Source organism: Ascaphus truei, chromosome 9 (genome assembly GCF_040206685.1).
Source record: "Ascaphus truei isolate aAscTru1 chromosome 9, aAscTru1.hap1, whole genome shotgun sequence".
NCBI classification, from domain to species: domain Eukaryota; kingdom Metazoa; phylum Chordata; class Amphibia; order Anura; family Ascaphidae; genus Ascaphus; species Ascaphus truei.
In genome coordinates, this window is record NC_134491.1 from 58,737,509 (window position 1) to 58,750,611 (window position 13,103).

At 43.1% G+C, this 13,103-nt stretch overlaps 2 protein-coding genes across 2 annotated transcripts in view; one reads left to right on the top strand and one right to left on the bottom strand.

Moving 5' to 3' along the window:
- LOC142503114 (galectin-3-like) overlaps positions 1–13,103 on the bottom strand; it is a 506,920-nt gene that overhangs the window by 28,362 nt on the left and 465,455 nt on the right. The window lies entirely within an intron of this gene.
- PSMC6 (proteasome 26S subunit, ATPase 6) lies at positions 1,939–12,461 on the top strand. Its single transcript, XM_075615109.1, has 14 exons — positions 1,939–2,107; positions 3,379–3,458; positions 3,723–3,762; positions 4,705–4,757; positions 5,297–5,364; positions 5,706–5,820; positions 6,651–6,738; positions 7,187–7,248; positions 7,344–7,467; positions 9,030–9,091; positions 11,046–11,166; positions 11,275–11,355; positions 11,673–11,744; positions 11,990–12,461. Exons 1-14 carry the CDS (start codon positions 1,981–1,983, stop codon positions 12,106–12,108), a joined length of 1,212 nt encoding a protein of 403 aa, XP_075471224.1. The 5' UTR covers positions 1,939–1,980; the 3' UTR covers positions 12,109–12,461.

The window sequence follows — 13,103 nt, forward strand, 5'->3', positions numbered from 1 at the left end:
ACCCCACACACCCCCCCACCACCCCACGCACACACACACCCCCACCCCACACACACACCCCCACCACCCCCCACCACCCCACACACACACCCCCCCACACACACACCCCCACCCCCCCACCTCCCCACACACCCCCACCACCCCACACACCCCCCACCACCCCACACACACACACACCCCCACCACCCCCCACACACACACACACCCCCACCACCCCACCCCCCCCCCACACACACCCCCACCACCACCCCACACACACACACCCCCCCCACACCCCCACACCCCCCCCACCACCCCCACCCCCACACACCACCCCCACCCCCCCCCACCCCCCCCCACACACACACACACCCCCACACACACACACCCACACCCCCACACACACACACCCCACACACACACCCCCACCACCCCACACACACCCCCCACAACCCTACACACACACACACACCCCCACCCCCCACCACCCCACACACACACACACACACACACACACACACCCACCACCCCACACACACACACCCCCACACACACACACCCCCCCACCCACCCCACACACACACACACACACCCACCCCCCCCCCACACCACCCCCCAACCCCCCACCCCCCCCCCCCCCCCCACCACCCCACACCCCACACACACACCCCCCCCCACCCCACACCCCACACCCCACACACACACCCCCCCCCCCACCCCACACCCCACCACCCACACACACCCCCCCCACCACCCCACACCCCCCCCCCCCACCACCACCCCACACCCCCCCCCCCCCCCCACCAACACCACCCCACCCCACCACCCCACACACACCCCCCCACCACCACCCCACACACACACAACCCCCACCACTCCACACACACACACCCCCACCACTCCACACAACACACCCCCCACCACCCCACACACACACCCCCCACCACCCCACACACACACACCCCCACCACCCCACACACACACACCCCCACCAACCCCCCCCACACACACACACACCCCACCACCCCACACACACACACACCCCCACCACCCACACACACACACACCCCCACCACCCCCCCCCCCCCACACACACACACACCCCCACCACCCCCCCCCCCCACACACACACACACACACACCACCCCCCCCCACACACACACACACACCCCCACCACCCCACACACACCCCCACCACCCCACACACACACACCCCCCCCCCACCACCCACACACACACCCCCCCCCCACCACCCCACACACACACCCCCCCCCCCACCACCCCACACACACACACACACACACACCCCCCACCACCCCCCACACACACACACCCCCACCACCCCACACACACACACACACACCCACCACCCCACACACACACACCCCCACCACCCCACACACACCGCCACCACCCCACACACACACACCCCCACCACCCCACACACACACACACACACCCACCACCCCACACACACACACACCCCCACCACCCCACACACACACCCCCCCCACCACCCCACACACACACACACACCCCCCACCCCCCCTCACCACCCCACACACCCCCCCCCCCCACACACACACCCCCCCCCCCCACACACACACCCCCCCCCACACACACCGCCACCACCCCACACACACACACACCCACCACCCCACACACACACACCCCCCCACCCCCCCCCCCCACCACCCCACACACACCCCCCACCACCCCACACACACACCCCCCACACACACACCCCACACACACACCCCACACACACACACACACACACACACACACACACACACACCCCACACACACACCCCACACACACTGTAGTGTGTGTCCTTACATGGCCTATCCCGCCCCCCCTAGGCGCAGTAGCACCTCCCAGCAGAGGAGGCGCTGTGACAGCAGCCCCCAAGCTGTAGGGGATGCGGTGACGCTCTGCCCCGCGTCCTTATCTCTGGTTCTGGGCCGCTCTCTCACTGCTCAGTCCTCCTCCCAGCGGCCATGGCCATTCCCGGCATTCCCTATGAGCAGCGGCTTCTCATCATGGCGGACCCGCGAGAGAAGGCGCTGCAGGATTACAGGAAGAAGCTGCTGGAGCATAAGGAAATAGACGGCCGGCTCAAGGAGTGTAAGTGCGGGGGGGAATGCCGGGGAGCCGCCGTGCTTGGTGCTGGGGCTGTCAGGCGACACAGGAGAGCGCCGTGAGAGCAGCTCCCATCACCCCGGCCTCAAGTCGCCTTGTCATCCCGGCCCGAGGCAGGCCCTCCCGGCCCGAGGCAGGCTTTTCCGGCCGAGGCTAGGCTTGCCCGGGACTCCGAGGATCCCCTGCTCGGGGTGTAAGAGTCCCAGCTCAGGGACGGACAGAAGCAGTCCGGCTGCGACTGCGTGTGTCCCCGGGGGAAGCCTCCACTCAGTGCCGGCGCCTCTGTGCTCCATTCTAGGCCTGTAAGCAATCAGAGTCCCCCCATCTAGACTCACTTAATCAGCAGTCATTGTACAGTGAACCATAACTGCACGAGTATAAAACCCTGGCACTTTAAAATGTAGCTCCTTTTTTTATGTATGGAAAAAGCGTGTCACTGAAGAGGGTGACAGTGCATTACAGTGTAACAGGCCACTAATGGGACGTGACAGACCTGCCACTTCTACCCATCCACTAAAGTCTGGATTTATTTGATTACCTGGGGATTTTTATTAACCCCCCTCCACCCTCTTTCTCCAGGATCTAACCATGGCAGCTGTCAATGCCCAGATACCCATGGTGGTTGGGGGTGCAGCATCAGATATTTCCATGCTAATGTAAACTTGATTATCACTGAATGGGTTTTTGTTTCTTCTTGACACAGAATTATTTTTATTATGTAAGCTAGATGTTTTTTTTTTTTTATTATTATTTTTTATGCAACACTAACATTTAGAGGGCTGATTGTCAAGGTTCGTTTATTATGTACTTGGCATATTATTCACAATTGGAATTGAGTATATGAATAATGTGTTATGTAAAGTATACTGGACATAAATACTATGGTTGCGTTTGTGATGAAGATACTGTACAAACAAATTCAACGTGATCATCATAGGTTGCATCTGTGTCCAAAGGGTTCTCTTGATACATGACTGCATCTGTATCGAGAACCATTCCATATGTATGTCATAATGTTGGAGTACACATGCATAGTGCAGATCCAGGTACGACCCATTTTGCAAGTTTCTTTGGACTTTCTGCAAGTATCTTGAGCCATATGTTTAGTGTTGCGTTGGAAGGTATCAAGTGTATATATTCGATTTAATAATTTTTCTGGTTGGAGAATTATTGTGCTCTTTTTAATAGTATGTTTGCTATAAACTCTCCATACAACATCCGATTTAAATGATTAATAAACTTCCATATTTTTGCAGTAAGAGAGCAATTGAAGGAACTAACAAAACAGTATGAAAAATCGGAAAATGACCTGAAGGCTTTGCAAAGTGTTGGGCAGGTATGACCTAATCTATGCATTTTTAAAATTGTGTTCTAAAGTCTGTTGGCAAACATTTAATTTCCAGTCATGATGCATACTATTATTATTTATTTGTAAAGTGCCAAAATGCAGCGCGGTTCAATGGGTGCAACTATTGTCATCTTCAGTACTTTGTTTGGATATCGGTACATGATCTTATAAATATACCTGCTTATTTTTTTCTTATAAATACTTCTGTTAAAAACTTTTTTTATTTTTTTTTTCCCCACCCAATATTTTTAGATTGTTGGAGAAGTTCTGAAGCAGCTAACAGAGGAAAAATGTAAGTCCTGTTTATTGTGCCATTTAATACTTTATTTTGTCAGAAACTTTTGAAATTAAAACATCAGTTATATAATAATTCCTTCTGTTTTTAAGTTATTTTAGATAATACAGAAAAGCACTTGGGCCTCCGTACTCAATGTTCAAAAGCAAACTATAAAATATCAATGTTTGTATATAATTTATGCATGTGCATAAAATGTATACATATATCATTTTCCCAAATCGGCTTTACATGGATCATCTTGTTCACATCATTGCAAAACCCTCCAGCAATGTAATTATTTATTTGTAATTTTATTGATCTATATCAGGAGTATCCAACTCTACTCAAGGGCCAACAAGTCAGAATTTAATGATATCCCTGCTTCAGCACAGGTCGCTCAGTGATTGAGCCACCTGTGCTGAAGCAGGGATATCCTTAAATTCTGACGACTTGGTTGCCCTTGAGGAAGTACAGTTGGCTACTCCTGCCCTAAGTATTTGTAGCCTCTTTTAAATGAGTGATTGTGAATTTTGTAAGAACTGCTTTTTATCTTGGCTCTGCTTTCTGAACTTTGAAACTGCAGGAGCGTTTATCTTGTTTGTTATCCGCTATATATTTAATTTTCTGTGACGCTTGCTTTGCTAGGTAGTAAGAATTTGAGACCTAAAAAGCAATTGTCAGTGTTTTAATGTAAATTTAGGAGTCTCATGTGGCTTTTCACTTTATTACAATTGCAATGTATGTTGCCAAATGTGATTTTACGTATCCAGTCGTCACACATCGTATATACTTGGGAGTTGCTTTTATGCAAAAACAAATCTTGTATTTCCTTATCAAGCAACATTATTATTTTTTATTACCAACCGCGTATCAGTGGGAATGGGTTTATGGACGCGGGTGTGATTTGGCAGTTTTTAAAATATTGGTTTTAATAAAAATGTAATCTTCTGATTTTAGTCATTGTTAAAGCTACGAATGGACCGAGATATGTTGTTGGCTGTCGTCGTCAGGTAGTGCTTGTTTTTGTATTTATATTAGATGTATCTTTTTCTGTTAAGCTGTCTTGCTGTAAAGCCTGTAATATGATGGATGATTTTAGTTGTAAATTCAGTATATACAATGGGACAGTTGGCATTTCCTCTTTGTTTAACCAAGGAAGAATGAACCAGAATCTTTTTGAATTAATTTATTGCAGAGTAAATACGCTGAAGTTCTCTACTTGGTCATAGAAGTTAGAGCTCTCTCAGTTGCTGTGTTTTTAGGTTAAAAAGCTGACAATGGTACAAGTCGTTACTTTCTCATGTACTTCCTGGGGTTCCATGGGTTGTAGCATAAATTAGAGTACAATATATATGATGTGAAATGTCTTCAATCATGCCACATCCATTCAATGCTTGTGTACATTTTAATGTATATGTATTAAAGGACATTCTGTTACTTACTAATATTGTGAAGTACAAAGTGTTCAATTACCAGATCTTATTGTACTAATCTGTCACAATACGTTTAGTGTTCAGACAATTTTTATCGTTTTGTTTTTTGAATCCAGCTTGACAAAAGTAAGCTGAAACCTGGAACAAGAGTTGCATTAGATATGACTACTCTGACTATAATGCGGTAAGATTAAGTTTTTTTGTTCTGTGTAATAAGTACGTGATATGGGTACTTAGAACCTTGAGGGCAATAGTAAAGCATCTTGTTTTGTAAGTCATTACTTCGCTGTGTGTTAAACAGTTACCAGTATTATGGGGGGGGAGAAAGAGTTGGATATGCACGCAAGAAGTCTCCTGTAAAATAGTTGTTTTCCCCAAACACGTGCTTGCTGGCTCTTGACTCGGTTGTGTATTGTGGTTGACACTGTCTTGTTATGGTGCTGAAAGAGTTGCCGGCAGATTAAATTTCACGAATTGGTGTGGTGGTTTTTATTAAAAAAAATATGTTAACTGTTTGCATTGCAGTTATTTGCCACGAGAAGTGGATCCCCTTGTGTACAACATGTCTCATGAGGACCCTGGGGATGTTTCATACTCTGAAATTGGTGGTCTTTCCGAACAAATCAGAGAACTCAGAGAGGTATCATCTGCACTTTCTGTTCCCTGTAAAACACTTGTGCAATCCTGGGATAGTTGTTCTGTGCATAGCAAGTGTTCTACTTCAATTGGCTTAAGGCAACTTTTACTGCTACAATGGCTTATGAATAACAGCTATCCTATAAAAGATGCTAGCCAATTAAATTAGTCCACTTTAAAAATCTATTGTATTAGTAGTTGGACGCATAAGATGGCCATTTTAAGAGACTTGGAACTTGTCCTAAAGCAGGCTTGCCTGTAAAAGGTTACAGTAAGAATTTCTGATTGCCATAGATTGTACATTTATTTATTTATAAAAATATTTTACCAGGAAGTAATACATTGAGAGTTACCTCTCGTTTTCAAGTATGTCCTGGGCACAGAGTAAAACAAAATAATACATGGTTACAAATGTACATGTATTTGCCCAGGATAGTTCAATTTAATTGATGACATTTCTGTGATGGCAACCATAACTACAGCTGGCAAGATGGAAAAATTCTGTTTAACCCGAGAGACCATACAGTACCTAATTAAATACAGTCCAGGGTAACATTGCTTTCTTTAGTTCAGAATGTACTTTGATATTTGTCTTGCTTTTGAGTGTAAAGTTTAAAAAACAAAAACTTTTAAAGACACAACTTTTCTGCCAACTATGTTAGTTGCGTTTGTGCCTCCTGCAGTTCAGTGCCTTTCTTAGTAGAGCTTAACAATAGATATAGTTCAGCTCTACAGGTTACGACTCAAAAACCATACATTCTTATTTCAGAATAGACGTATCGCGCGTGTGGAGAGAGAAACCACCAATTTCACTTGAAAACATTGTATTTTCAGGTCATTGAGCTGCCTCTTACAAATCCAGAGTTGTTCCAGCGTGTAGGCATTATCCCTCCGAAGGGCTGTCTGCTGTACGGCCCGCCAGGTCTGTATCTGTTAACGTGCTACTGTTCACTTGTTCTGAATCCTAGATCTAAATGTTAAATAACCGCCCCAGACTTTATTAACTTAAATCGGAAGGTTAGAGAAGATAAGTACAGAATTATTTCGAATCAATAGTACCAGGTCTCGGCTTCTTTAAGATTAAAAACGCGGATACACACCCCGTTAAACTCATGGGTGGGAATAATGTGGTTAAAGTCATACAGGGTAGTGCCGCTAGTATTGAGCTGGGGTCTTGCACTACAACAACCTGGATTTTACCTGCAAGGGTAAGCCCGCTTGTTTTGGAATGAGGTATGAACTATATCCACCAGTGTCAGAAAGGAAGGCAGGGGTTGGGGGAGAGCAGTTTAACATTTTCTTTCCCAAAGGCCCATTATTGTTTGCATTGTAAACATGATGTTGGAAATGTGACCCGGTTTCGTCCATAGGCACTGGAAAAACACTCTTAGCCAGAGCGGTTGCCAGCCAGCTGGATTGCAATTTCTTAAAGGTAATTGTTTCCCAGAATTTAAATGTCGGCCTTTTATTTTGGTGTTCTTTCCCAGGTTAACGTTGTTTTTTTGTGTTTTTTTTGTTGTTTTCCAGGTTGTTTCTAGTTCTATTGTAGACAAATACATTGGTGAAAGTGCCCGACTCATTAGAGAAATGTTCAACTATGCCAGGGACCACCAGCCATGTATTATTTTCATGGATGAAATTGATGCCATAGGTAAGGAACATAAAGGCATATCCTAGTATGGGGGAAGAAATCTACTAGAACAGAGGTGGCCAATTCCAGACCTCAAGGGCCATTGTCGGGTTTTACGGATAGCCCTGCTAAGGCACCAGTGTCTCAATCACTTCTGTGCTGAAGCAGGGATATCATGAACCTGAACTATTGGTGGCCCTTTAGGACTGGAGTTGGCCATTCCTGTACTAGAATTAAACATGATATCTACACACTAAGTGGCACGGACGTGATGAAAATAAAGTGTGTGTGTGTGTGTGTGTGTGTGTGTGTGTGTGTATCACTGTATAAAATAGTGTCGCTGTATAAAACAGTTAACAGATTGAATATACCACTGTTTTTCCGTGTGTGTTTTCCATCACAAACAAATCTACGGGCCCAAATAAAACTGGAAACACAGAGCCGTCTTCCACACAGACTTCAAAGAGCCTTATAAGAGAAGTGCACTTATCCTGAGCTTCTTCAGCCCGTCTGTTTTAAATCCAGTAATGCCACAAAGTGGGAGGGGATAAAACTCATTGGACTCATTTTTACACATAAAACTGTTTACAAAAAACTAGCTTGGGATATTCAAACTGATGCCCTATTGTGACCATCTTAAAACAAAATCCTAAGGAAACATCTTTGATTCAACATTGCTTCCTACGTGTATTTTTATTTAAACAAACAGCACAACCGATTGATTTAATAAAGGTGAAAAAATCAGATGCTGCCTAAACACCTGTGGTTTCCCAAAACCACAATAACTACTAAACTAACATACAGGTGTTGGTGGCGCAAATTGATAAACAGTGCAGTAAAATGTGCAAATAACCCAGTGAGTATGAATAAACGCTGATATCTCATCTACTGCTGCTCCATGGGATCGAATCTTCTGGGATGTGTGCTCCTGGTGAACCTCGTATGGAGAAGAAGACACAAATGCCAACAAAAAAGTGCATTAATTAACATTTACTTGTTACAAAACAAACGACACATAGGGGAAAGTTTCGTTGGTATGTCGTCTTCCTCTGGGTTGACCCCAGAGGAAGTCGACATACTGACGAAACACGTCAGGTTTTTGGGCTACTGAGGCCATAGTACCCACTCCGTAAAGATTGATTGGCGGACGTGTGAAGGAGGCGGGGCATCCCGAGGCGAGATCGGGAAAAAACATTCCTGCGTACACGTATATACCAAGGAGCCGAGTCTGGAATAGGGCTGATTGCGCCCAAAGTAACTCTGCGATGGGGACAGTGAGTGTTCCCTTTCCCCAATGTGTCGTTTATTTTGTTGCCATTTGTGTTTTCTTCTCCATACGAGGTTCACCAGGAGCATAGATCCCCAGAGGATTCGGTCCCATGGAGCAGCAGTATACAAGATAGTGTATTCATTCTCAGTGGGTTATTTGCACATTTTACTGCACTGTGTATTATTTGCATACTATATTTGTGTTGCTCACCTACTGTACTGATATCTTGTCCAAAAACAATGGAAGGACTGCGTGTTTCTTCACATTTATCAAGTAATTGAGTGGTGACCTCTAACATTTTACTGTGTTTAAGGTGGCCGGCGGTTTTCCGAGGGTACTTCAGCTGACAGGGAAATTCAGAGAACTCTAATGGAGGTAAATGTAAACTTGCATATCACATCCATCATTATTTGTTTTAATTTTTTTTCCTTTTGAGACTTTTTAGTTTTGGGACCATGGTTCCCAAATTTTATAAAATTGTTCCAAATTTTGATTTAATTGGGCCGACATTACATTATTAATGAGGAACAGACAGATGCCAAAGACCTGCTGCTCCTTGAAAGAGTGGCATCAATACATATACATGTATCTATATAATGAAGTGCATAAACACTGGTGGTGTATTTTCATTTGTTTGTGAAGCGCCAACTTATTCCTTAGCGTGGTACAATGGGGTACAGAGTTATATTACATAAACTGTTACATATAGGTGAGGAGAAACATGCACAAACGGTTATAAAGAGATAATGAGGGCCCTGCTCGGGAGAGTTTACAATGCAGAAGGAATATTGATAATAAAAAAAAAAATTCACCTGAACATAGTGACTCATCGCTCACCTAATAGTCTAAAAATAAAAAACTTGGTGCATAGGGAAACTGAACTATAAAGTACTTGAACTAGTGGCCACCAGGGGTCACTAAAAGTCCTATAACATTGCACTCAAAAGTTGTAACATCCAATTAAAGACGTCGTGAAATGGATATTGTATATTAAATAGGACCAAGAGAGGAATCCAAAGAACCCCAAGGCAAGAGACTCAAAAACGTAATAAAATAAAAAAAAAAATAACATTTTATTTTAACCAATCAACAGACACACAAATAGGAAACATGTAGACAAGGGTATTAAAATCCCCAGCTGAAGAGACGGCTAGTGAAAGGGTGAGCTGGTATCCCATAGGTATATAAGGTATAAAAGGTACATAGGGTGGATAAGCACGTATATACACATTCACTAACAGGCTTCACATACAGGTAAAATTGCCTAGTTAGTGATTATAACCACCCAATGCGCTATTTTGGGTGGTTATAATCACTAACTAACTAGGCAATTTTACCTGTATGTGAAGCCTGTTAGTGAATGTGTATATACGTGCTTATCCACCCTATGTACCTTTTATACCTTATATACCTATGGGATACCAGCTCACCCTTTCACTAGCCGTCTCTTCAGCTGGGGATTTTAATACCCTTGTCTACATGTTTCCTATTTGTGTGTCTGTTGATTGGTTAAAATAAAATGTTATTTTTTTTTGATTTTATTACGTTTTTGAGTCTCTTGCCTTGGGGTTCTTTGGATCCCTCTCTTGGTCCTATTTAATATACAATATCCATTTCACGACGTCTTTAATTGGATGTTACAACTTTTGAGTGCAATGTTATAGGACTTTTAGTGACCCCTGGTGGCCACTAGTTCAAGTAGATTATAATAAAAAAAAGTATAATAAAAGTAAGTATTGCACTTAAACATGTAATAAGCAAAAGCCTCATCTGGGGGGGGGGATACTAAATATCCGTAGCTCCGGAGTTTGCTTTTTATACCTCCATCCGAAGCGTTGCAGAAAGTCACCATGGTGCAATTTGGTAGTACTGTATATAGAAAATTGGGTATGAAGGTTTTCGGCAATGTCTGGGACCACTTTCCAACGCGTTTCATGTAGAATCCGGAAGCTGTGGAAGAGGTTGAGTACCTCGCTGAGATGTGCCTTTTACTGCTTATGTCTGTAAATGCAATAATGTTTATTAAATCCATAACTACCAAAAGACTACTTGGTACTATGGTCTCATGGACCACAATCAGAGCAGTTAAGATCTGTACCATCTATTTTCAGAAAATAAAAACTTCTGAATTGTAATGTTCTTTTAACATCTATTCCATGTTATCCATGATTCTCTCTGACCTTTAGCCATTGCATTTGCTTGGTTGCAATCAATCCCTTCCTTAGGGCTCTATTAAAAGCCCTGATCTGCTATAATAGGATTTATTTATCTCCGTAACACAAAGGCTGTGAAGCTATTAACCAGGGCTTTATGTATTTATTTACTCTAGTTGTTGAATCAGATGGATGGATTTGATACCCTGCACAGAGTAAAAATGATAATGGCAACTAATCGGCCTGACACATTGGATCCAGCTTTGCTGCGTCCAGGGAGACTGGACAGAAAAATCCGTGAGTCTGAAAACCTCTTGGTGCTATCAAGTGTTAATCTTAAAATACTGTACATTACTTTTTTTACAATTCACGATTCTGATTTTTTTTTTTTTCCCCCCCCCCCAGATATTGAGCTACCTAATGAACAAGCGAGGCTAGATATTCTGAAGATTCACGCTGGTCCCATAACTAAACATGGTGAAATAGGTAAATACTCAAAGAAGGGAAACATGTTGGTGGAAAAAAAAATGTGGGGCAGGTTGTAGGGTAAACCGAGGCAACTTTGCACACGACAGAAAAGCTATGCTAATGTATTGACGTTTTTTAATTTAGCCTTTCCTTTTGCAATATTGTAATACTTATTCTAATTGCTCCCAAATTCTATACTATTAACTTGGTGTCAATATTACGCAATTTGCATATGCGCTGTTTTAGTGATTTTATATGGAAGCACTAGCTGATAGAAAGTAATTTTTGCCATTTTGGGTGATTTTTTTTTTTTTTTTTTTTTTTTCCCCATTCAGATTATGAAGCCATTGTTAAGCTGTCAGATGGATTTAATGGCGCTGATCTGAGAAATGTCTGTACTGAAGCTGGTAAGGGAATTTTTTATTTTATTGACAATCGTTTAAGCATTAAGCCTGGTTTCAAAGTTGTGGAACTCATCTTTCATATAAACTACATAATGATCCTTAATATATTTAAAATGGTAATACAGTGGCAATGACCTCCTTTTAAACCGGTCTGTATCCCTAATTACGATCTGAAAAGTGACTGTTATAAATAAACTATTTCTTGTAGTGCATGTTTGCCTGAAATCTTCCGTTTGTTTTGATAACAGGCATGTTTGCAATCCGGGCGGATCATGATTTTGTGGTCCAGGAAGACTTCATGAAAGCGGTCAGGAAAGTTGCTGATTCTAAGAAACTGGAGTCTAAACTAGACTACAAACCTATTTAAGATAGACCAGGACTGCATGGGTGATATGTTAAAGAGGGTCGTCCTGTTCCTCTTGGGTATGGTCTTTATTAAAAGTACAAATAACATCGTCAGATTTAGTAATGCGATAATTTCCGGGGGGGAAAGTCTGCCACAGAAAATGTTCTGTATTCTGATAATGCTGCATCCAGTGCAGTCCATGTTTAAAAGAAATTTGCATTGCAAGGCATTTACTGTGTGAAGTTAGAGATGCTCAGAATAGGGAAAGAACATAGCAGATTCTAAGAAGGTTACTGTGTTTCGTAAAGATGTATTTTATATCAATTGACTTTTGTCCTTCCTTTCCAAGGTAAATAAACCATGTTTAAATCGGATGCTTTTCTCATTTATTATTATCATCTTTTAGGTGACTTTCAGTTCTAGCTAAGTATTTGTCTGACACAAATAAACATCTAACTCCCAGAACTTGGCTCACCTGACTCATAAATAAAATGTTTTTAAATGTTTAAGAACAAAATGGTTTATGGCACATGCAGTTGACGGTTTTCGGATAGTCTGATCCGTCTTGATGCTGTTTCAACATACTTATGCTCTAGTCTTGATAGAAAAAACTGTTTTGAAGGGTAACGCTAACAATTCTTTCAAGTTTAGCTACTAATTAATGTAGCTTCCGCTAGTTTGGTATTTAATTTTTTTATTAAATGCCCAAAATGAAAAGAAATTAAAATTGCAGTGTCTTTCACGTGATCTTATCTGTAATTGCTTGATCCTCTCCATTTGTCCTGGTTCCTTTCACTCGCGTCCGTCGATAAAAGTCGCCTGCTGGCAGCTAAAGCTGTGACTTCCATCAACAGACACAAGTGGAAGAGACCAGGAGATTACAGATGAGCTCAAGTGAAAGATGCGAGCTTGTGAGTGTAATTTTAATTTCTTTTTAATGTTGAGCCTTTTAATAAAACTTGCTGCACTAGTAGGTGCTTCTTGTGTCTGCGTTACTATCTTCACAGATTCTTATG